This window comes from Egretta garzetta, unplaced genomic scaffold (assembly GCF_000687185.1).
Source record: "Egretta garzetta isolate BGI_Z169 unplaced genomic scaffold, ASM68718v1 scaffold231, whole genome shotgun sequence".
NCBI lineage: Eukaryota > Metazoa > Chordata > Aves > Pelecaniformes > Ardeidae > Egretta > Egretta garzetta.
Window position 1 is genome coordinate 4628605 of NW_009258727.1, and position 23209 is coordinate 4651813.

At 40.0% G+C, this 23209-nt stretch overlaps 1 protein-coding gene and 1 long non-coding RNA gene across 9 annotated transcripts in view; one reads left to right on the plus strand and one right to left on the minus strand.

The window, feature by feature from the left end:
- Positions 1-10330, plus strand: part of LOC118451688 — a 31731-nt gene extending 21401 nt beyond the window's left edge. Inside the window, exon 5 of the long non-coding RNA XR_004841202.1 lies at positions 8409-10330. This is a non-coding gene — a long non-coding RNA (uncharacterized LOC118451688). The remainder of the gene's footprint in view (positions 1-8408) is intronic.
- USP45 (ubiquitin specific peptidase 45) overlaps positions 1-23209 on the minus strand; it is a 55658-nt gene that overhangs the window by 17459 nt on the left and 14990 nt on the right. For 4 of the 8 annotated variants that reach the window (XM_009649063.2, XM_035888763.1, XM_035888764.1 and 1 more), the window contains exons 6-9: positions 16138-16283; positions 14711-14806; positions 12718-12848; positions 1636-1723 (exon numbers count right to left, since the gene is read on the minus strand). In XM_009649063.2, the coding sequence (XP_009647358.1) occupies positions 1636-1723; positions 12718-12848; positions 14711-14806; positions 16138-16283 (461 nt within the window). The other 4 variants (XM_035888766.1, XM_035888770.1, XM_035888769.1 and 1 more) reach the window with 4 other exon arrangements.

Consider the following 23209-nt stretch of genomic DNA (forward strand, 5'->3'; position numbering starts at 1 on the left):
CCCACCCCCGAACCTGAAAGTGGGGAAAATTAAAAAAAAAAAAAAAAAAAGAAAAAAAAAAAAGACTGAGAGCTTTTACTGGCGGAGCAGCCCAAGGCGATAAAAGTGGCGTTTGCAGTAATGCACCATTAGGGCAGCAGGGCAGGGCAGGACCATCCTCTCCCTGCCGGGTGACGGGGCAGCAAAAATACCCTGCTGCCCGAAAGGTCACTGAAAATTCTCACCATCTTCCATTACTCTTTTGTGGTAGCTACTGTAGCTGTCACCGAGAGCTTTTACTGGCGGAGCAGCCCAAGGCGATAAAAGTGGCGTTTGCAGTAATGCACCATTAGGGCAGCAGGGCAGGGCAGGACCATCCTCTCCCTGCCGGGTGACGGGGCAGCAAAAATACCCTGCTGCCCGAAAGGTCACTGAAAATTCTCACCATCTTCCATTACTCTTTTGTGGTAGCTACTGTAGCTGTCACCGCTAACAAAATGATTTAAAAGACAAATACAAACGCGGGTTATCGTAACGATAGCACATTCGCTGGTGAAACAGGAGACTGGCTTGAGGGGACAGCGCAGTCACTCACTGGAGAAGCTTAGCTGTAGTAATTCTGCTTTCGGTGAATCCTCGTTTGTGAAGCAAATACAGTTTCCACCTTTTATTACATGCAAATCAACAAGCAACACAATAAAGTTTCCCTCTACTGCAGAAACATGACAACTGGCTTTTAACTGCAGTCAGAGGCTTCTGTTGGCGTGCCCCTAATTCAACACCTAGTTTTGTAAGCGTGACAATGTCAAGGTTTAGCTGTTTTCTCCCTGTAGTTCAGTTCTGGTTATGATCAAGTGTACTGCTGACCAGACCAATATATATTAATACTCTGGTAGGATGGGGATTCATTCAGCACTACTCCAGTGCCGGGAACTGGGTGCAGATACAGCTTTATATCTCATCTCCAAGATAATTCAGCTCAGGATTGTGACATTCATTACTAAATGAGGGGGAAGAGGAAGTACGAGACTTAAGGGCCTCTGCCTCCTTTTGACGAGACTTAGAAAAGGCTATTTACCAAAGTATCATCTGAAAAGAAGGTTCCAAGACTAAGTCAGGCAGATGAAATCAGATATGGTCAAAATAGTTCGAGTGAGCAAACACACCTTCTTGTGTTTAACAACGCAGGAGGCAGAAATAACAAAGGAAAAGAAACATGAGAAAAAACACCCAGGGACATCCCTAATATAACTGGTTAGATATTTTGCATACTTAGACATAGATTTTTAAATAATGAAAAGCAGCACCTTATTTATAAAACAAGTAGTTCTTCACACTCTTGAAAGATACAAGATGCACTTTGCCAGCTAAATCAGAGGTTCTACTTCTACTTTCTTGTCTCCTCAGAATTCCTTTTTCTGTCCTTTTGTTTGTTTTAATGAAGGCAAACAATTCAGATTCCTAAAGTATCAACATGAGCATAATTAAATACTCCTTCAAATAAGTCATCATTTTTCTCAAGGTAACAAAAATAGCCACTCCTACTCCATTAAGTGCATCTTTAAAACACTGGGAACGGAAAGAACGTTGAAACAATGACTAGCAGTTTACCATACAGTCAAGTAAGTTCTTCAAAAACACAGGCAAAGGTGTTACCTTTGTTTCTTCAATCCTCATCGCATCCAACAGATAGTGCAGGAGCTCCTGGCTGTCCTGCTGCTGGAACCCCTTAAATCGAGGAGCCCTACGAAAGAAGCAGTAAGGAATTTAAATGTACCTTGAGAGGTTCTTAATGAGACAGCATCTAAATCAGACTCTTGTTGGATGCCTGGGGTAGTTAGGCGCAATCCCTGCTGGACTTAATGGGGCTTTAGGAAGCTCCTGGTGTGGTCACAATTACACCAACAAGATGTTGTTGCACTTTGACCTAGGCAGCATTTTGACCCTACAGGGGATGGCTTGACTAAAACACAGCTTTGCCAGTAGTTTCACCCATGCTAGCAGCGCTTTGCTGACAGACTACACCAGTAGTTCTGTATGTCCCAATGTCACAGAGGAGAGAGAAAAAAGATTTTCGAAGTGCTTAACCTCCCCCCTGCTATCTCACCCTTCTCTCTACCAAGAAGAAATCTCAAATGCGCATAAAACCAGTCCATAGATAGGAAACCAGAAACAGCACTATGATCTGAACTGAAAAAAGATGATCTTGGAATGGAAGGCAAGTCCCAAGGCTGCACATCAAACAAACAAGAACTGCGGGTCAGAATCTAAATGAGAATTTCTTAACTTCTTAAACAGAAGCAGAGCTAAAACCATCTCTTTCAAATGGCTCTACAGCCAATCAGTCCAGTAATCCGCAGTTTACTGAGCTGAGTGAACAGTCAATGAGGAAGATGGTAAACACGCTAAAAATAAGCAACACCACATAGCATATGCATTTCAAATGCTATTAAAGAAATGTAAGAGACAACTGTAATAATATGATATTCTGATACATATAATTTACACTGTAATCAGTTTTTATTAATGCTAAATTTGCTCAATGAATATTACAGATATTGGAGATAAATGCTGTACACATAGGATTTCCATTCTAAGAGCATTGCTAATGAGAAAAGCCAGGGTTTGGGACAGGTTTTCTTGATAGGAAGAGTTAATTGCTCTTACGTTATCAGGTAAGAGTTATTCTTGCACTTGCTTCACAGAAGCTTTCAAAGGACCTTTAGCATCATGAATTATCAGCTCACACCATAGCACATCCAAACTTCTGTCCTACAGCCTAACAAGCTGCAATATTTCACATCTGCAATTCACAGTAAAACATGTAGCATTACCAGAAGCAAGCGAAGCACAGCTTCATACCTAAAATGGAAAGAGCCTGAAACCAATGAGACAATCTCTTCAGAGTTGTTCCAACTGAGACAATTTATTTGAATCCAAATTCCAAAAACTATCAGGTTTGCAAAGGTGGCTACACATTGTCTGATTTTTTTTCTCCCAGAGCTGCTTATGGGCATTGTATACCCAACTGGTTTTAAGAGAAATAAAAATCTGAGATGACAGAGGTTGAAATTTCACAAGTTTTTGCACTAACTGAAAGGAACCTTCCTGATTCACCCATCGGAACAGCCAAACATATCAAGCATTTTGCTCCCACTGCATATTGAATACAAAAACATTACTAATTCTCACTTTTTTGCGATTTCTGGGTGCACCAAAACAAGTTATCTGGACAACCCATGGAAGAACATCAAGTATCCACACTGTTACTGTGATTTAACATCACTACGTTTCCCATCACCATTAGTTTACTTTACTAATCTGGATAGCCAGCATTAAAAAGAAAATCCTGATACCGTGCTCTTTTTTCATGCTATCCAAGCTTGGAAGACAGGGAGTAGCATGGTCCATCTTATCAGAACTTTATAACCCTTGGTAAAATCTTTTAAAGCCTCGCTTCCACACCACATCTGTAAGCACAGGTGGCAGATACGGCAGCCCCAAGCCCACCAGGACCAGTTCCTGCACAGCAGCCCTCCACAGGGATTTCCCTGGCCATCCCCGAAATGGCGGCGAGCAGCATCACAGGCAGAGTGCCCAAAGTGGCCTGCAGGAGAAAGCCAGGAGCCTGCAGCTCTCCAGCTGCAATTCTGTTTGTGAGGTGAGTGATCAGATCTTCCTGCAGAACCATGTGCCACAGCCCTCCTTTGTATAACAAAGTTGAATGGGGGGGGGGTGTATTTTGGCTTTTGAGATCCTCGCGAGCCAAAAAGTGTTAGAGCAGCAACTTAAAAAGATACTGCTTCTGCATAAATAATAACGTCACTACCTTTTGGATGTGCAATACCAAATGACTGTCAAGCCCACCTTCTGGAATAATATATACTGGCTACTCAGGTTAAACAGAGAGCTAAGTCACCAAAGACTGCAACAGCTTCTTAAAAAAAAAAAAAAAAAAAAAAAAAAAAAAAAAAAAAAATCTGTGTATTTCCAAACTTTTCATCTCTGGAAACTAAAAGTCTTGAAGGAAAGGGTCTGCATGCCTTGCAAATTACACATCTGGTGTCGCCCTTGTCCTCCCAGGCTACATCATCCTTCAAGCTGTCCTCATCCTCCTCCGCGGTGTCTGGCCACAGCACCAGCAGAGACAAGCCAGCTTGCGAGTCAGCCCAGGGACACAGAAGGGACATTGGCGCTGGCTGAGTTTGTGCTGTTAACACTTTGCTATGCGGGACAAACAAAAACCAGAAGGCTCCACGAGAAAGGTAATTCTCGTGACAAGACCACCAGCAGCATCCGCATGAGCCTCGTAAACCAAAAGAAAAACCACCTCTGTTTCAGGCTACACTACCATTTACGCCAGAGATGTTTTAGTCAACTGCAGGGGGTAACGTTGCATCTGTTCCTAAGCCAGGCGTTCAGTAGTCTCAGTCACTGCTATTCAAAAAGTGTGGATCCCCTACTCACAGCATCTCAACATACTCTATAAATACCGTATTTTGCAGGCACAGATTACACAGAAATTACAAAATACATTTGTGAATATGTGGAGACATCCTTAAGGTGTTACCGTTACTAAGATAACCATAGCTAGAAGGTTTCTCATAAACAATTTAGATCTCCAGCTTCTTGCAACGCCAAATGGGACTCAGCAAACATTCGCTGCTAACATACTTCTATTCACATTAACTGAGCAAGCCATGCCTGTTTTTCCAGACAAGTCACCCTTTAGATCTTCAATCAAAGTCTTGGACCAATTAATCTAAAACGGGATTTGAAAGGGTGGGGTTTTTTGCATTTGCAGTAATGCCACCAAATGGCAGCTGCGGCTCTCGCTGCACCACGGGAAGAGCAGGAGCAGGCGTAACCACGTGCACCCCTTCCAAAATCTAGCACAGGAGGTGACTGGCTGAGCAGGGCTCAAACAGGAATTTTACCAAGCTGGCAGAGCAGCCAGAAAAACCAGCCACTTACTTGGTTACTCAATTTTATGGAGCTCATGTTGAGACAGTTTTCATTTTCAGCCTCAGATTGCGTGCTCTAGCTAACCAGTGCATCGAGCTGTAAATGCGAATCAGTATTTTCTCAAGGCACGATGATCTTACTTGGCCAGCCATGCTCTTCAGCTGTTCTAGGGTTCCTGAAGGTGAGGTTTCTTTCCCACTCATACACTAAAGCCATGCAGGTTTGCTTCCGAAATTTGTGCTCATGGACAGGAGAAATTAAAGGCAATCAGAAAATGCATCAGACGTGCGACGTGCCCACAACAGCAAAACTGAAAGCTGGGCAAAGTGTCGAGATGCCAAGTTAGGGCACAGCAGCCCTGGGCTACAGGTAGGCTAGCGATAGAAGGGTCTCAGTTTTGAACCACTCGCTGGAGGCTCTTTGGGATGTAACTGGAGAAGGATCTAAGGTGACAAGGCATCTCAGGTCAGCGCCTAAAATTAAGCAGAATAAATCTGAACCTGCATATGCAGAACAACGTGTTCTCATTTACAGATAGGATACATTCATATTCATACCTTGTATCTACTTTTTGAGGCAAAGTTGACAATATCCCTAGTTAAAAATGATGTAACGATGCTCCTCAATTATGAGGCTTAATATAAAATCTGGAATCAGCAGAGGGGGTGATTTTTTTTTTTAGCATTCTTTCTAAAGCCAATTTTTTGGTTTTTGCATGTGCAGGTCAACCTAAAAAATTAATTTCAAATTTTTAAAAAAAGAACAAATTCAAACTTGAAATACTCCTCTTAAAAAATATTTTTGTTTAAAATAACTGCTGGCCATGGCAGTTTCTCGTTTCTCTTAGTCTTTCATTTTACTAGCACACAGTGCATCTATAGGAGGACAAGATTATTTAGGCTTCTCTGTGCTTGTACTAAATCCTCTTCCAACCTCACGCAAATCTACATGCTTGAATTTTAATGGAAACAAGGATAGGAATGTAGCAGCTACCACTTTAAAAGTGGAGTGGAGAGGAAAGTGACTTGTAAAGGTGCTATGTAAGGTTTGAGTCATTTACTGGGACTGACAAATGACATCATTGGTAACCCTGCTTAGTTAACCTGTCATTCATGTCCATAGCATGCTATGTAATGTTGTATGTAATTCTAAATATCTGGTGTTCTGTGAAAAAACATTTCACATTAGTGCATTTGGGTTGGGGGGAAGCCACAAAAGAAAATAAACAAAAAAACAACAATAAAAAAAGGGGAGGGAGGGAATTTCACACCACACGATGCATTTACTGGAAACTTCCTACAATTATAAACCAGCGTTAGGGGGGAAAAAAAGATAAAGGAATTAATCCATGGTGATACACAGAAATCTGACAACTAAAAGATGTGCACTCTCGTCTCCTTGAAAATATGCTTCAAGCGAGATCCTTGGCAGAAGTGGGGGACTTGAAGATGGTTGGTTGAGTTGACCGCTCACAGATGTGCTGACATATGGAAGCCAGTGCCAATGCGATACAACCTGTTGTACAGTGTCAGCAGGATAATGACAGAACAGGTTGAACTCCTGCTAATGGCCATAAGTGGTGAAGGACAACTGTGACATCTACATGCATACTGCTTATCTAGCTTCTTGGTGCTCATCTGGAGACCAGCTATAATTGCTTGACTGTCAGTTAAAGAAATATTTTTTATGAGGATCAACTTCCCAGGATGTTTTAATAACAATAATTACATAACATACAATTTTAAACAAACAAAAAAAAATTTTCTCTAAGCATTAATACTTTTGATTACTATCTTACATTCATTTGAGGGAAATTAAGCTATCCTTCATTTACTGTCTCTAATAAAAATCCTCTCCAAAATCACCCTTTCAGTAATTACTCTTTTTGAGCAGAAGATATCCTAATGGTTTGGAAAACTTCAGAAACAATATTAAGTGCTTGAAAACACAACATACTATTTGATTTTTTCCAGTAGTGCAAAATGCAGAGGAACTCCTTTAATACTGCAGTATCCTATAGAGAAGCAAAGTAAAATGTTTACTTAATGTTAGCCTGAGAGAAGAAATTCTGCTTACCTGCAGATGATGTTAATCCCTCAAGACTGATCAGTTACCAATGAAAGTTCAAAAAAAGCATGCAAAGGGCCATTTTATAGAAGTTTCCAGAACTCACAGGGCTTACCCTTCTCAGTGATATAAAATATCCATTCTCTGTTATTATAGAATAGCTAGAATGAAAAGTTTTGTTCTTCCTGAAGTGATCGTTCGCATTAGTGATCCCAAATTATATGCAGCACTATGACAGAAAACAGAGCAAAATCCTACAGCATGCTTAATCCCCATGATTAATCTGATCTCAAACCTGCCCCACAGACAGAAGAGTTCTGCTACCGTGAGGAGCTTGGTGGGAAAAAACCCGGACAAACACAGGCTCGTCCCCACATGTACTCAAATAACAACAGACACGCCGGTCCTATGTCAATGGCACAGATAGGCAGGACTTAGCTCCCCTTTGGGCCTGCTGGCTGATTTCTTTCATCTTTTTCTGCCTCACCTTCCCCCAAAAGAGAAAATGAGGCACCACCACTTTCTTGCAATGCACCAGATCCCTGGTACATGAGCAAAGAGCACTTGTTAGAAGTGGCTCTGAATGGGTGTAATAGCTGACATGCCACAGCAGAGCCATTTCCCACTTGACCGTCAGAGGGAAAATATGGCTGTTTTTACTGAGTAATGGAAATACCCGTCTGGGGAAATTTCTTCCTGACTACCAGCTGGTAGCCAAGTGAAGGCCTTTATGCACGAGGTCTTGTGTCCCTATAAAAAAAAAGTTTTCTCTTTATATGGGCATTTAGTTCTTCTTTCTTCCTGTAAGTCCTGCTAATGTTTTCAACGGTGCTCTATGACAGCAAGTTTCACAGGTTAGCTCTATTGAATATTAAAAAAACCCACTTTCCCCTGGCTCTAAAGCTATTGCCTTTCCATTCCACAGACAGCTCCTTGAACTCTCATGAGGGCAGTTAAATAAGCACAGCTAATTTATCTTCTATCATTTATTGTCTTCTCTTGCTGCCATGCCTCCTTTTCACATCCCCTCCTACCTAAACTCCCAATATTCAAGTCCCTCTTGACATGAGGTCTTCCTATTTTTGTTACCTCTCCCCAAAGCTCCAAACTGGCTTTATCTTGTAATGCTCTGTTCTGGTTAACCTCAACATTGCTACTGAGGATACACCTCTGCTGTACCTAATGAAATTATTGGTTTCCTCCTTCATTGTATCTACAAACATTGCTTACGCAGCTCACCAATACCACACACATTGCAAATTCTTGTGTTGTCCAAAACGCTGCACAGGTCTTCCTCCTGAGTGGAAGAAGTGAACACAAAACTCGGGAAAAAGTGCACATGAGTCCTGCCAATGCATGCTACTTATATATGCATTTAATCTTCTTTGCACCCATAGACCTCATCCATCCAGCTTTCTTAACTTGTTCCTGAAATGAAGGACTCCGAAAAGTTAACTGAAATAAAGACCTGCAATATCTCCACTGCTGCTGCATGGAGAAGATTCCATCTCCTCTGTCAGAGAGCTCCTGAACATGACGCAGCACCATCAGCCAGGCATGTGGAGGCGTGACAGGGACAAGGGAACATCAACCGTGTGTTCTGCTGCTATTATCTTTAAATGGTAAAAGTCAAATGGGGAAAATAAGCAAGTTGGAAATCTTTTCTAAAAAGAAATTTTTCTCTATAGCAGTTATTATTTTAAAAGAAACATCTCAAAAAGACTCCTAATGAACGAGAAAAATCCTGTTTTCTTCACCCCTTAAATCCTGTACAACATTACCTCCGTTTCCCTTAGCTTTTCCTCTCAGAAGTGATAAATGCGGAATGCTCCAAGCATCGTTTAGGTTTCCCTCCAAAACTGCCTATGGTCTGTGTTCTGTCTGCCCCACATAAACCTCTGTCCTGAGTTCTGCTTTCTGCACCTGAGAAGGAAGGACGAATAATCCTCAGGGAGGGAAGACCTATGTATATTTTGTGACCACCAATAAAATCTTTGTTAGGCGAGTATTTTTTTCCTGCATGTTAGCGTAGCAATATAATATCCCTATAAATAATTATTTGGTGGAGCTTTGAAGCAGCTAAATTCTGTAACTACTTTATGGACTCATCACTTATATGCTGCAACATTTACTTGCCACACAAATCTAAGCTTTCTTCCACAAATAAAATTATTCAGTCATAACGAATAAAGGAAATAAAATTTATGTCCTCTTAATACATCAGTGTTGCATTAGTCACTAAGTCTCCAGATAAGTCAGAAGTCTGCAGTCCTGATATTCAGCACAGTGGAAAACCAACAGAAGGGCCCCGTAGCTATGCTTACAATCTGTCCTCGCAAAACATCTGACAGCTGCAACACTAACAAAATTAACAGTGGATGAATTAGTACCAGACGCTAAACAGTTGCTATAGAAAGACTCATCCATTTCTTTTCTTCTTCTCCCCTTCTTCAACCTGGCTACCCCACCACTTGATAAAATTAACAATCGGTATCATTTTTTTTCTTTTGTTATTTAACAAAAAAAGCACCAAAAATACCCTTTCATACACAAGACGACAAACTTCATGCCGTGATCTCCCTAGACTCTTAAAGACGCAGCTCGCAGCTGAAAGGACTGTGTCCCAGTTCTCTTACTGCTTTTGAGCAGCAAACGTGCATCCACTTGCAGAGTTTTTCACTTGCAGGTTTTGGGATCCCACCTGGTGCCATGACAGAGCTGCAGCTGAACAAGGCAACGCCTGCTCCCTTTCTTTACGGGCTCTGTGCCCATACCTAGCCGTGTTTCTACATGCCTTCGCCCACTCCTTTTTTTGCTCTTCCTTCCTCCCCTGCCTTCTTAGGTCTTCTTTCACTGAGCTCTTTCCGATTTGTGAGTAAGGATGCCCAGTTCAAATGTGAGCATTCAAACTCATGCTGCAACATCTGAAGCAGGGGGAGTCCTGTAGTCCTACAAGGGCATCAGAAAAAGCAACTCTGGACATCAAATTCACAAGTGTTATTCCAGCACTGAACTGGAAATGAGGGCAAGTGTCAGGTGTTACATTATACAGCTACCTTACTACATCTTGCATCAACTGATCCAACAGTGTGTGTGCCCCTGTTTTGCAAGCTACAAGCAACTACTCAAAACAATGTTAATTAGACTGGGGCTGGGAAGACAATTCCTGGGTCACTGAGTCCAACTCTTGATATCAGACAAGTACATCCTGTACTATCTGTACAATCCGCTTCATAAATTCCTTACTGAAGAAAGGTATGGTCATATACTGTAGACTGGGACTGAGACAGCAAGATCTGTGATGAGGAAGGAATAGATTAAAAAAAAAAAAAAAACCAAAAATGAGGCTGCAACTGGAGTCAGCAAACTTTTATGTAAAATATATAAAACCTAAACTTTATTATTAGAAGTCCTTCCCCATGCCCTTCTCCCCAGTAGTTAATGGACTTGTCTTTCTCTGACATATCTCTCTGAAATGTGAACATTTTTTTTCAGTGGAGTTCTTCCTTTTACGCATTCATCCTGTCATCTCTTTGGGAAAGATGCTGTTTGAACTTCATTTGTTAAGTTAAAAGAGTTTATGCCAATGCATGTGAAGAACACAAGTAGTGCATGCCTTTAAGATTACTTTAACAACACGACTTCTTGGCAGGAGTTAAAACGCAGGTTACAGAGAATGCCGCAGCAACACAGACTTCTTCCTAGCTTGGACTCCTGCAATCTTGCCATGTTCTCTCATTTCAGCTTTGCTAAAGAGTAGACAGCCAACTTTAAAAGACGAAAAAAGGTTTTGTAAAAATGGCATGACAGGACACTGCATTCATACTGTTTAAGTTAATATATAGTAAATTATTCAGCTTGCAAAGATAAAGATTTCCCATTCTCCTACTTCTGCCACTGCAGACTGCTGAATTTGCTGAAATTCTCCCTTTCTTCTTTCTTGCTTACATCACCATCAATAACAAAATAATCAAAAGACCAAAACCTTCTGTCATACTTGTGCAGCCACTTAGTGCCCCAAACACCTAATTTCTTGCTGACAGGATGTAGCCAATGCTTTTGTTATTGATACTAGAGCTAGTAAAGGATTTATATCTAAGTTGTGTTCTGCAAGGCTAACAAAAGTAAAAAGTAGGGATGAAGGCAGGAGATGGCAGAAGCTGACAGATACATGTCCAAACAGCAAAAGTCTGCTGCTCACATTAAAATATGTTTCAATTTTAGCTGGCAGTTAAAGTATATGCCCATCTTAAACATCAAAAAACAACAACAAAAAAAAGAACAACCAGGATCTGAGATTTAATACCAATAACTTGTATTGGTACACACACAGAGAGCAGATACAAAACAGCTATCAATTCAAAAATACAATGCCATCTGAAGTGCATTGTGATTATTTAACAGTGAGTTTGCCAAGGTGGTCTTCAAAACATGTTTTACGTCATCTTTTCCCTTCTATCCTTAATACTTACAGAGAAAAAAGTACTATTCCTATTTAATCATTTCTCAATCAAATTTTGTTCTTATAATCACATTTTTGAGTCAGCCCTGAGACAGAAGGAGGAGTGAGGAAACAAGATATTTTTCTTCCCTACAGACTTTTCTTCCAGGTAGATAATGCTAAACAGAGAACACTGCTCTTTCACTCAAAATCACTTTAAGGACAGTGTATACACATTTCCTTTTACAGCTCAAAAGAACCAAAAGGAAGCCAAGTACAATAGAAAAAATATATTAGGTTTCTGAAGTTGAAGTCTGAGGATAAAGTAATAACTGATTTCTTCATCAGAATTAAAATATCCCTGCTCTCGTCTAAAAGCTTTTGTTTCTTTACACCATATTTTAAACCCATGCTTGCACAGCGAGGTTGCCCTGGAACACCATGGAAGGAGGCTGCAACTTTCCTCCTAACTCTCTTGCTGCAGAAAGCTTAAAATTCCATAAAATAATATTGTATTAAATAAATGAACATGCATTATTAATCATTTAAAATGTGCAATTCAGCTGTATCATCCTCCAGTTACTCTGCTTCTACAGCTTCTTTTACTTGTAAAGTCAATATTTATATATTTGTATCAACTTTTAAATAGGTCTTCCACAGGTGTTTTAAAAAGCAAGATTGTTTGCATCATAATTGAAGGCACCTACAAAGCACCACTGTAAACATTTTCCACGTCAAGAAACAGGAGTTTCTTTAGGGCTTGTAAGCTCTTTGCAATCTGGAGCCATATGCCATTTCAGTACTGCTTCAAGTCCTCACTTGTTAGACCCTTTTTAATTTTGAATTGATGCCAAGGTCAGACATCATAGCAGAGGTTTCCCATTTAAAAGCTTACCCTTTTTTTCAAAATATCTACATACACTTTGCAGTCCTAGCACAGGTTTACGCTAACATACAAAAAAACCCTGAAAGGTAATTCTACTTTCTTCAGTTTCACCATGCCCTCTTCTGCCTCCCCACACTCAGTTCAAAGTCCATTGAAAGTTTGTGTTTATGGACTGGGCCATACGTTTCATGAAGAGCAGGTACAACCCTGGAGCGCAACAAGGAGCCCCGCAACTTTAAAGCATGAAGAAGACATTTTCTGGACTGCCCAGTAAAAATGTAATGGCACCTTAGAAAGGACAAGAGACATGGCACACTTAGAAACATGTAACTGGAAATTAAAAATAAATAAACAAGTAAAAGATACTGACAATACGTACTTTTGACAAAGCTGGCTGAAGAGCACTTTGGGAGAAAGAGGACCTTTTCCAGCCTCCCTCATGCTGTGAAGGAACAAGAACATCGCTGAAGTCAAGGGTCCTGGGCTGGAGAGGTTTACCACTAAAGGATCCTTCAAAGCAAAGGTAAACTGCACATCAGATTTCAAAGTTAATGACGCACAAGACTTATTTCAAGTTAGTACATTTATGACAAAGAACAATGAAACTTTCAGTCTTAAGAGTGTTTTGGGGTTTTTTTGAAAAATGTTGATGTCACTACATGACTGAAATAGTTGAAGAGGAAGCTTATTATTTAAGCAGTAATCGCTGCAAAACCAAAAAATTCTTGTTGATCAAATTAGTTGGAAACCAATGGTTTTGGAAACAGGCACGTCAATGAGCCAGTCAGATTCTCACAAAAACAGACTACCTCCTGCATTACCTGCTTTATTCTTACTCCCACGTGCACTGACATTCAGCTGGAGACAATGCGGGTGACCTCCTCCATGGGCCAGCGTAAGATGAAGCTCAGGGGCACCTGTCTACTCAACCTTAGGGAAGGGGTGGCTAGCTTCTCTGACCTGAGCGCCTCACACCAAAACTTCCACATATCCGACAGCCACAGAACCTCCAGGAACCAGGTGCTCAGAAAGTACCGGCACCAGTTCATAGCAAGGGCTGACAGCAGACCCCAAAGGGGGGACAGGCACGAGATGCATCCTGCACAGCCCCTCCTGGTGTGAGATTCACCCCAGCCAGCAGGTCCCACGGCTGGAAGGAGACAGCCAGCAGCCACCCCAGCCAGTCTTAGAGCAGGAGACAATCCTGCACCGCTTATATGCCACCTGCATCCCAACAGCCACAGATCACCAGCTCTCCCTAACACGCTCACAGGTTCATACGTGACCACAGTGCTTCCCACCAGCTGGCCTGACTCTCGCAAACACAGTTTACAACCGCCGGACAATCAATCAGAGAGGCTGCCTCATCCAGAAAACAGATCCACACAAAACATCAGCGCTCTAGATACACACAAATATAAAGTATTTGCATTATATACAGTATCAAAAGGTGGACAAGTGCCCTTTACCAAGCAGGCAGCTGGGAGTTTCTACATTACTATTAGTTAGATGACTGCAGCCCTCTAATCCTGTGTTGACATACAAAGACCAGAAAACACAGTCTTTGCTCCAAAGATCTTATTTATATTGTAAGCATTGCCATTAAACAAAAAATAAATCTTTCAACCTTATGGCTGTGTAAGTTTTGCATCAAGCATAGGCCAACATACCACTGGCTTTCTAAGCCTCTGGGCACAAACAAGCTCCAGACCTCCGCCGTGGCTCGGGATAACTTAGTGAAACATGTTGCTGCTCAGAACTGCCACTGGAGGAAATACAGACAGCAGTACAGTGAATTTCACACTGTTCTTGCCTGGAGAAGCTATGAACACCATTGACAGCAACATACAGAAATCTTGAACGTTTCAGAGGTATCTGAAACAGAATCCTACCCCTCAACCCTCACTGCCACCAGAAAGCTCCCAACAAACAGCAGAAACAGGAAAAAAAAAAGAAAGTAAAAAGAATAAAAAATCCTCTGTAAACTTCTTTCTTTATCTGGGCTGGGACAGACTGGAATAAAATATTTCATTAACACTTTCTAGAGCCAAATATACTATTTCCTGTATTATACACGCACACTGAGGAAATGAAATAAGAAACAAAAATAAGCCTGCCACTCTTTCTTAAGGTCAGGCATTACTTGCTACTTCAATGTCACAAAACGTAAAAGGAAGTGATTATTCCTCCTCCTCCAGGGCTGAATAATTAGTTTTGTAAAAGGAGTGAGTTCACAGATATCATAAACCAGCTAAACAACTAAAAGGGAAAAGAAAATGGAAATGGAGTGTGTCTTTGATGGAGATGCACTTTCCCAGCCTCCAGCTTCTTCCCACATTTCCCCAGATTTGTGTTTCTTACTGCATACTTACCAATTGGGAGTCTGAAGTATGACAGATTTTTAACTTTGTTCCTTTCTCCTTCATCTCATACATCAGTTCATTTAGTATGTGAGTCTGTGCCAAGTTCTTAAAGAGAAAAAAATAAACCCAAGAAACACATGCTGATCTTCCAACTATACATTTTTCTTTATTTATAAATTCTAGCTTCAGTGATAGACAAACCCAGATATATTTCATAATGTACAACTGAGGCTTAAATCGGACCACCCGAAAAAGCAGGTATTACCCTTTTAAGAGCCAAGATCATTGATCTCAGGCTGTTTCTAAAATTGTATCTATTGCTGTTTCTGTAATTCCAAAATAGTTTCCTAGTAATAACTTTGTTACTTTTGTTGAACAACAAGATTCGCTCATTTTATTATTTTTTTTTTTATGGTGAGGACATTTAGTATCACAAATTATTTGTTTCTTTTAATCTCTGCAGTCCACCTCGTCATGCCCCAAGAAGCACAAGGGCTTTGGCACGCTGAAAAGCATTACCTCTCTGAATTTAAGAGAGAAACCAGCTCCACGTATCTCACCTTTGTTTCTTTATTTTTGGTTAACTCTGACTGCAGATCACTTAGGTTTCAACAATGCCCTATGTATGGACAGGGAACAACTAGTAGTAGTTCTACTCCTTAGGGTTCGAACAACTAGCAGTAGTTCTACTCCTTACAAATTTACTGTTTGTTTGCTAAGTTTTGTCATCACCACTATAAACACCAGGTAAAGAGTGCCAGTTCCGAGCACCTTCGTAGCGGTGTTCTCTCATTTGCTCACTCCTGTCTGCAGACATACAGATGTCTCTGCTCAACTGACAAGCAAGAGGATATTCTAATGTGAAACCCACTAAGGCTGCTGCTTTTCTGAAGCTGTTGGCTTAGTTGTACACTCAACGTCAGTAAAAGTGTATTAGTACAGCTCATTCCTCTTATTCTGGTCAGACAAAAAAAAAAAAAGCATAAGCAATAAAAGTACTTTTATAACTGCATCCATTGCAGGGGCTTAAAATCATCACAATACACCGTGCAGACATTTACATTATGCATAAAGTACCACTTTTCACACCCACCACGGTATGGTAAATACCGTGCATTACTCATGACTGCCCAATGCTGAACTACAAATAAAACCATATGCTAGAGTACAACCCACACACATATGCAGTGTATAAAACACTTGACATTTTCATTTGTCTCATTACTGTGAAAAACACAACAGATCCAAGAATTCTCTTTTGTTATAACAGGAAATATTGCTTGGATAGCAAGGAGTGAAAAGAATTTGAAAAGGACCTTCAGAAAGCAGAATGAAGACTGGTAACAGTCAGAACCTTTTCTGAAGCCCACAGTTTATACAAGATTAAGTATTTCTGAAGTCTACGAAGAGAAAGCTGTATGATATTTCCATCTTACCTGCATGACAGCATTAAAAAAGCATGTATTTCCTAAATTATTTATTCCTTTGACTGGAACAGATGTGCCATTACCAGAACTTTTTCCTTTCAGTATTTCACTTGTTTCACTGTTTTCTTCACGGAGTCGTATGATTTTGGATGAACCTATAATTAAACTACAGATTAACATTACTGTATAATTGCAGAGTTTAATCAATCCAGTCCTTCCATGGATTACACTTACCATTTTTAATATATAGGAAAAGATAACTTGATGGTTAAAGCAGTTAAAGAGTTAAAGATACAGTCTTTAAAGAAAGAGAAAAAGAAAAAGAGAGACAGTTAAGATTTAACTTTAAAAGTTAAAAAAAATCAGCAGCTAAACTCCTGGAAAAAGAATCCCCTACATATCTACATATATCCCCTACATATATCCAGCAAAACCTTCCACAACAATTACATTGTCCGGTAAGACTGTAACTTCTTCAATTACCCAAGCCATAAATAAAGTAAAACCAGCTCTGCTAGCTTATTAACAATAGGCAGTTTAGATGTGCGCTCATTAGACACAACAGAAACCCCACGCAAAGGCTGCTTTTTGGTGCATTTGAAAAGAGGTAACCAAAAGTTACCACCTGAACGCTACACGGTCTTTATTGATTATCGCACTTTGTTTGAATTGTCTTGTACAACTCAGTCAATGGCCGAATCCGAGTTGTTATCAGTTTCCCCGAAGGCTACATTTGCTCCTCCACCCACCTCCCTTTGCCGCAGCCTGAGGAATTGCTAACACAACCCAAATGCATACAACGCTGTTGGTTTAATGTCATACAACAAAAATTTGATAAAAACTGCAATGGGATATGCTACCAGTATAATGTCCATGTATTTCCTTATTTCCCTTATTATTTAAATAGATGAGGGGCAGCAAAGTTAGACAGTCATTAACTTGTAGCCTAGAGGTAATAGCAAGACTTGAGATAATATTTAGCCTCGAATTCTACTAGCAACTTTCATACTGTCATGGTTGCAGGACTAAATATGAACATTACTGACATCTGCAGTGTCTTAAATATTGATTAACAACGCATGTCAATGTAAACGAGTTATGGACTTAATAGATGCCAAGAACCGTGATGCTGCAATCTCTGTCTTGACATATGAATTCATGTATTTGTTCTAATGAGTTTCACATTGAAGTCTCATTAAAGTGTTCTTGAGAAATAACTAACAGACCTATTTACGTTAATGAAATGCTCATGCCAAAAGGTTCTTTTATGTGCTCTCCTAGATAGTTTCTTGCTTAGAAGATGAAAAAATATAATTAAATAAAAAAGAAGCCATTGAACTATCTATTGTATCTGGCAACAAGCTTCTGATGCAGTCTCGCTGCACCCTATAGTGCCATCAAGGCTTAATTATTCTTCCAAATTGTGCCTGAGTTTGTCAAAACACAATTAGAGGTGCTGTACTGTTTAAAAACATTTTTAAATGTTCTTGTTAATACTGCTTACACAGCTTTGAAATATTCTCCTTTCCACTGGTGTGGAAAATTAAGACAGTACAAGGGCAAAGTGGGAGATCAAGTTCTCCTTGAAAAAGCAGACAATGCAACAAATGACAAATAGCTTGGGAGCCGCTCACACCCTGAAACAGTCGCAGTTTTATGGGCTACGTGCAGCACCACCTTTTCACTGACATGCTTACAAGGGGCATGCTACAGGGTTGGGAGACTCATCCATCCACACAGAGCTCCAAAAGAACCATAGCAGGAGAATGGGAGCTCCAAGTGTCTGCAGCTTGAAGGCATTGCTTGCTCTCAGACATTTAATAATACAAGTGGAGACTTCTTCCCCTCAGAAAAGTCTGCCATACAGGGAAGTGCTGGGGAGAAGAGATGGTTAAAAAGTAAAAAAAAAAGAAAAAAAAAAAGCCAAAATTGTGTAAATAATTTGTGTATTAGTATACCACAGTTGTTGCATTTATCCATCGGCATTCAAAAACATCTGGGACAGCATCTTAAAGTAAACAATGTTCACAAGGCCATCTGGACAAAACTGCAGGCAAAAATTAAAGCATAAGCATATGGAAAAGCAGATTTTTCTCTTCCCTTTAGCAGTACAGGATGACAAATGTCAAACCTAGATCTGTCCACGCTTCACTGTGCTACGCTTTGCAGCACCACCTGGCTCTCCTTGCACAGCCACCAAATATGGACAGCCCTGCCACAGCGGACCATATCTGCAGGGCAAACTCAATAAAAGCATTTCAACTTCATGGTTAAATGGCAGCTTCACACAAGTAGCAAGGTTCCATTTGCTAAACCTTACATATAAATTATTTAAGGGAGGGAAAACAAAGCCCAAGCATCCAGCTCTGCGATAAGAGCTGGATGAATAAGCAATTATAAAACACAATAAATGAGAACCAGACATCCGATTGCCACAAAGCTGGATAATTAGTATAGGGATAAGGAGAAGTAGTAGTAAATTAAGAAAAGGCCTGTATGTTGTTGCTGAAGTCTAGGAACCTCCCTTAATTCAGAAGGTTCTAATTACTGCCTCTTGATTTTTTAATAGATTGTACAAACACTATCCACGTGACATTTTACTAGGATTTTTGTATCTGGGAAAAAGTCCTGACAGAAAAGTGTTGCTTTGCCGTTACGAGAATTATCTGCTGCCTCGCTTATTCCACGCAGATATTTTTAAGGACATAGACAGAGCCAGAAGAGGGACAGCCATTTTTAATTTAACTCTACTCAGTGTCCCCAGTTCAGTGATAAATGACAGACAGGCCTGAAGCTGAATGTTTAGTTGACATGTGAAGAGTTGGTCAGTCTTAATAGAAGATGCTGGTAATGACTGTGATAGCGAATACAGCTACAGATTGGGGCTGGAGGGTCCTTCTGCAAGATTAACCTGAGGCTACAAGCATGTTAATAATCAAAAGGGTAATATGCAATTTTTTAAAGTGAATTTGCACTGAACTGTTTCGTGGACTCTTGCTGACACAATCTTGCAGTCCTGTAATGTTTTAACAGGCGTGCTTTTGGATATGAAAAGTGACTTTTATGCCAGTATAGACACAACAAGGATCCCAGCAGAAGGATTCCATCGGAAGGGCTGTCAGCTGCTGCTGCCCACAAGGGCCTTCAGCTCCTGGCCAAACAGTGTTTTGAGAAAAGAAGTATTCCAAACCATCCCACTGCGTGCAATAATACCTATAATAAAGGACCTTGTTAACATTAACAAGATCAAGGCAAGTGAAAAGCACAAAAGTACATAAATTCATAGATTGATTTCTGTCCATAGTTCACTATTACATCTTTTAGAGACTTGACATGGTGCTCCTCAACCTCTCTACCCCTCTCAGGCACTGTGGACATCATCCCCAGGCAAGGCTGTCCCTGCACCATGGGGACAGCATGTCCAACTGTGACTGTTTTGGGGCTCACACATTCAGACTACACCTCTCTGCCAGACTCCTTCTGCAGTTGTTGTAGAGGTGGTCTTTCTAATCCAGTCACACAGGGAAACCCTCACCCAAGCTGTGCCTTCATCACCACAACCTCCTTTTCTCTCCACAAAGCCTATCTGGCTGCAGAGACACCCTACCGCTGTGCACATGGTGCCGACACATCCTCTTGCAAAAGACGTTCAGAAAACTTATCACAGGTTTCCTATCAACTTGTTTTGTCAGTATTTCAAACATTTGCAGTGGACGTGGACTTCTGTACCACCCTTGCTGAAACTGAGCTGTGCCTGGGGGTGCAGATGGTATGCAATCAGAAAGATAAATGGCATCCGATTTTTCTTTCAGTCAGAGGAGTAAGCATATTTTGCTCATCTTTTCAATGCAACTTTTTTTTTTTAATTAAAAATGAGGGTTCCAGGAATATGCACTTTTATTCCAAGGTCAAGCCTTTTCTATTGAATACAACTCTGGTACTTCAGCTGAAGGTCTTCACAGTAAAAGCAAGGTTAATAGATTGCCTTTCTTTTATCAAGTTCTCATCATGCTGTATTATCAAATGCTACTAAATTGTCTGGCATCCCTTTTTTGTTTAAAAAATTTAATTTTTTTTTCAACACTATATAACAATGAGAATCTAACCCTTAGAAAAACAGCACATTTCTCTTCTGGAATGGTCACTAGCTCTGCGTTTTAAAAGCCCAATTTCTCTTGCAGTGTTACTAATCCTACCAAATTAAAGATTACAAACTGCAGTTTTATTTCTCTGATTCTGCCAGAATGTCATAAACTAAAAAACACATCTGCACAGTGTGAAAGAACAAGCTATTCGAGCACCGGCTTTGATCCTCTATGCGCAGATGACCTGTGCTACACCTTACAAGTACGTGGACAGGAAAGGGAAGAATCCATGGATAACAATGACATAATGCCTAAAAACTTTTTTGCCAATGATTCAGTTTTCATTTTTTTGCAGCCCGTATAATTAACAGCAGCCCCTAACAAGTAAGTAAACTTGAAAGAAAATTTATGACCGACAACAGGAACGTCTTTTTGCTGAAGTGTATCTCAGATTTGGAGAATCAATATATTCTGCTTTATTTTTCTAGTTTTCCTTTTAAATAGATAGAATGGACTTAGATGACTTCAAGCTCCAAACTACATGTAGTGAAAATCAGTTATGAAAGGATACAATTCTTTTTTTCAGTGCAATCCTTTGTCAACTGCTAATATCCACAGACGAATGCAAATCTGAAAAATTATTCATCATACTATTTGTTTTTCTATACGACACCTATTACTTGTACTGTAAAATTATATAATTTTTAATCTTTGTTTTATATTCATTATATCCATTAAAATAGAAATCAAATTTCTAATTTTCACCTATTGGCAAACCTGGGCAGCTGAACTTTACTAGCAAAATCTCATTCCTCTGCTTGACCTTCCCAACAATAAATTTAACTACAAAATTTGAGAATAAATATTCTTCCTTCCCCTTCTATTCCCAAACAAACCAATTTAACTAACTGCTGTATAAAAAAATTGAGTATGCAATCTTATCTCTCCACCGACATCTAATTTGGCTTTTGTAAAGGAAAACATGCGTAATAGTCACTTTTAAGACTGCAAAACAATTTATTTTCTCCAGCAAATGAGCAGACACGCAGATCGCAATGTCTCAGCATGGTTTCTGTGTACTACATGTGCATTATGTCCATGTGAAGCTCACAAGTGTGCCACGCGGACAATACTGCACCTGCCTTTCTGTGAAAATCATCATGGCCTGCTAACCTTTTCCACAAAACAAATTTCTGGGTGGTACACCCTAGAAAGCAATCTTGCTTTATTCTTCCATCTTGTGCCCAACATGACCTCTTAACCAAACAGACTCCTTTAAAAAAAAAAAGGGAAAAAAAAAAAAGAAAAGCAGGCATTGCTGGGTACAACAAACCATAGGATCAGATGCGAAAATCACACAGCTGCAAGCATTCTTTTGGGAACCCAGCACTGGGATTTATCTCAATCGCTTAATGTAATTACAAAAGTCAGTCATGTAGTAGTAATGTAATTTGCACATTTTTACAGCTGAAGTGAAGTTGAATCTTTATGAGAGGCTGAGTGAAAAGCAGGGATCCCGCTGCCACGCTATTCCACCACATTAGTACCAAATGACAAGCATTTTGCTTTTGTTTATTTTCCAAGATGCATAAATTAGGAAATCTATATAGCCCTCCCTTACATGTTTAAGCTGATTATTTTATCTTTAAATGACTCTTGCACTTTTGAGAACCCCCCCAAAAAAACCTAGCAGCCCTCATCTGTTACTTACATCCACATTCATAATGCATTTCTGCAGAAATTTCTACACAATGCTATTTGAATTTTAATGACGCACCATGCCAACCAGTTGTTACAACAGATAGAAATCCAGACGTAAGGTGAATCATTGTTACAATGCCACATTCTGATATGAAAATTAAGCGTCTTCACTTCAGCTGCTTTTTTTAGGAAGAAACAGAAAAGCAATGAGAAAAAAGTACGAGACCTATTTTTAAGTGGGAAATATGAATTATTAATTGTCAGTTCTACACGAGTTGTTTCTCACAAGTTTCTTTTCATTTAACTAATATTAGTTTATTTTTATTATGTGTGAATATGAAAAATGAATAAAAAAAGTAAGCCAACTCAGAGTTTAAAGGCTAACAGTTACACTGAAAATATCACTGTAATATGAAATAAAATGCTACACTTACAAAAAATAAAAGATAACTCGTCAATAGTAGAGTTAATTTTCACTGTTATACTTTGTGTCCTTTGTTTTCTGGAAGACAGCATGAATTACACTTTGATTTCAGGTTGGTTGTTTTTAAAAATACTTGAAGGCAGTCTAATACACCAAAAAAAAATCTTACTTAAGTTACTTTTCTTTAGGGGAAGTACCAAATGTGTCAGATAGTAGAGTTAATTTTCACTGTTATACTTTGTGTCCTTTGTTTTCTGGAAGACAGCATGAATTACACTTTGATTTCAGGTTGGTTGTTTTTAAAAATACTTGAAGGCAGTCTAATACACCAAAAAAAAAATCTTACTTAAGTTACTTTTCTTTAGGGGAAGTACCAAATGTGTCAGCCCAAGTATTTGACATAAAACAGAAAAGGCACTGCTGTTGCATTTATCAAAGTGAAACAAGAACGCCAGCCCTGCTTGGGAATTCCCTCTCACGCACACCACTTACTTATCAATACACGGCTGTTCCCCAGCCTCTTCCAGCAAGCAGGCTGGCCCAAAGCAACAGGCCGTGCCAGGCAAACAGCTTTTTCCTTTTTCCCTTGCCAGTTAGGAAAACCCAACAAATCATCTTTGGGCCAACGTTCCCAGAGCTTTCATGAACGGGATCCAAACTGCTCGGCACAGCCATACTCTCTGCCATGTGGAGAGGGTCACTGACTTCTACCTGTAAAACATTACTGGAAGGACAAACACACGCTTGCTTTTTGCATGAAAACAGGCTTGCACGTGAGCCTTCACCCCTTCCTGGCATGGAGCGGCACGACAGCCCTGCAGGAGCAACCTCTGTGCGCCGAGACCTCTTGCTGCCAAGGTGGCCACCCTGC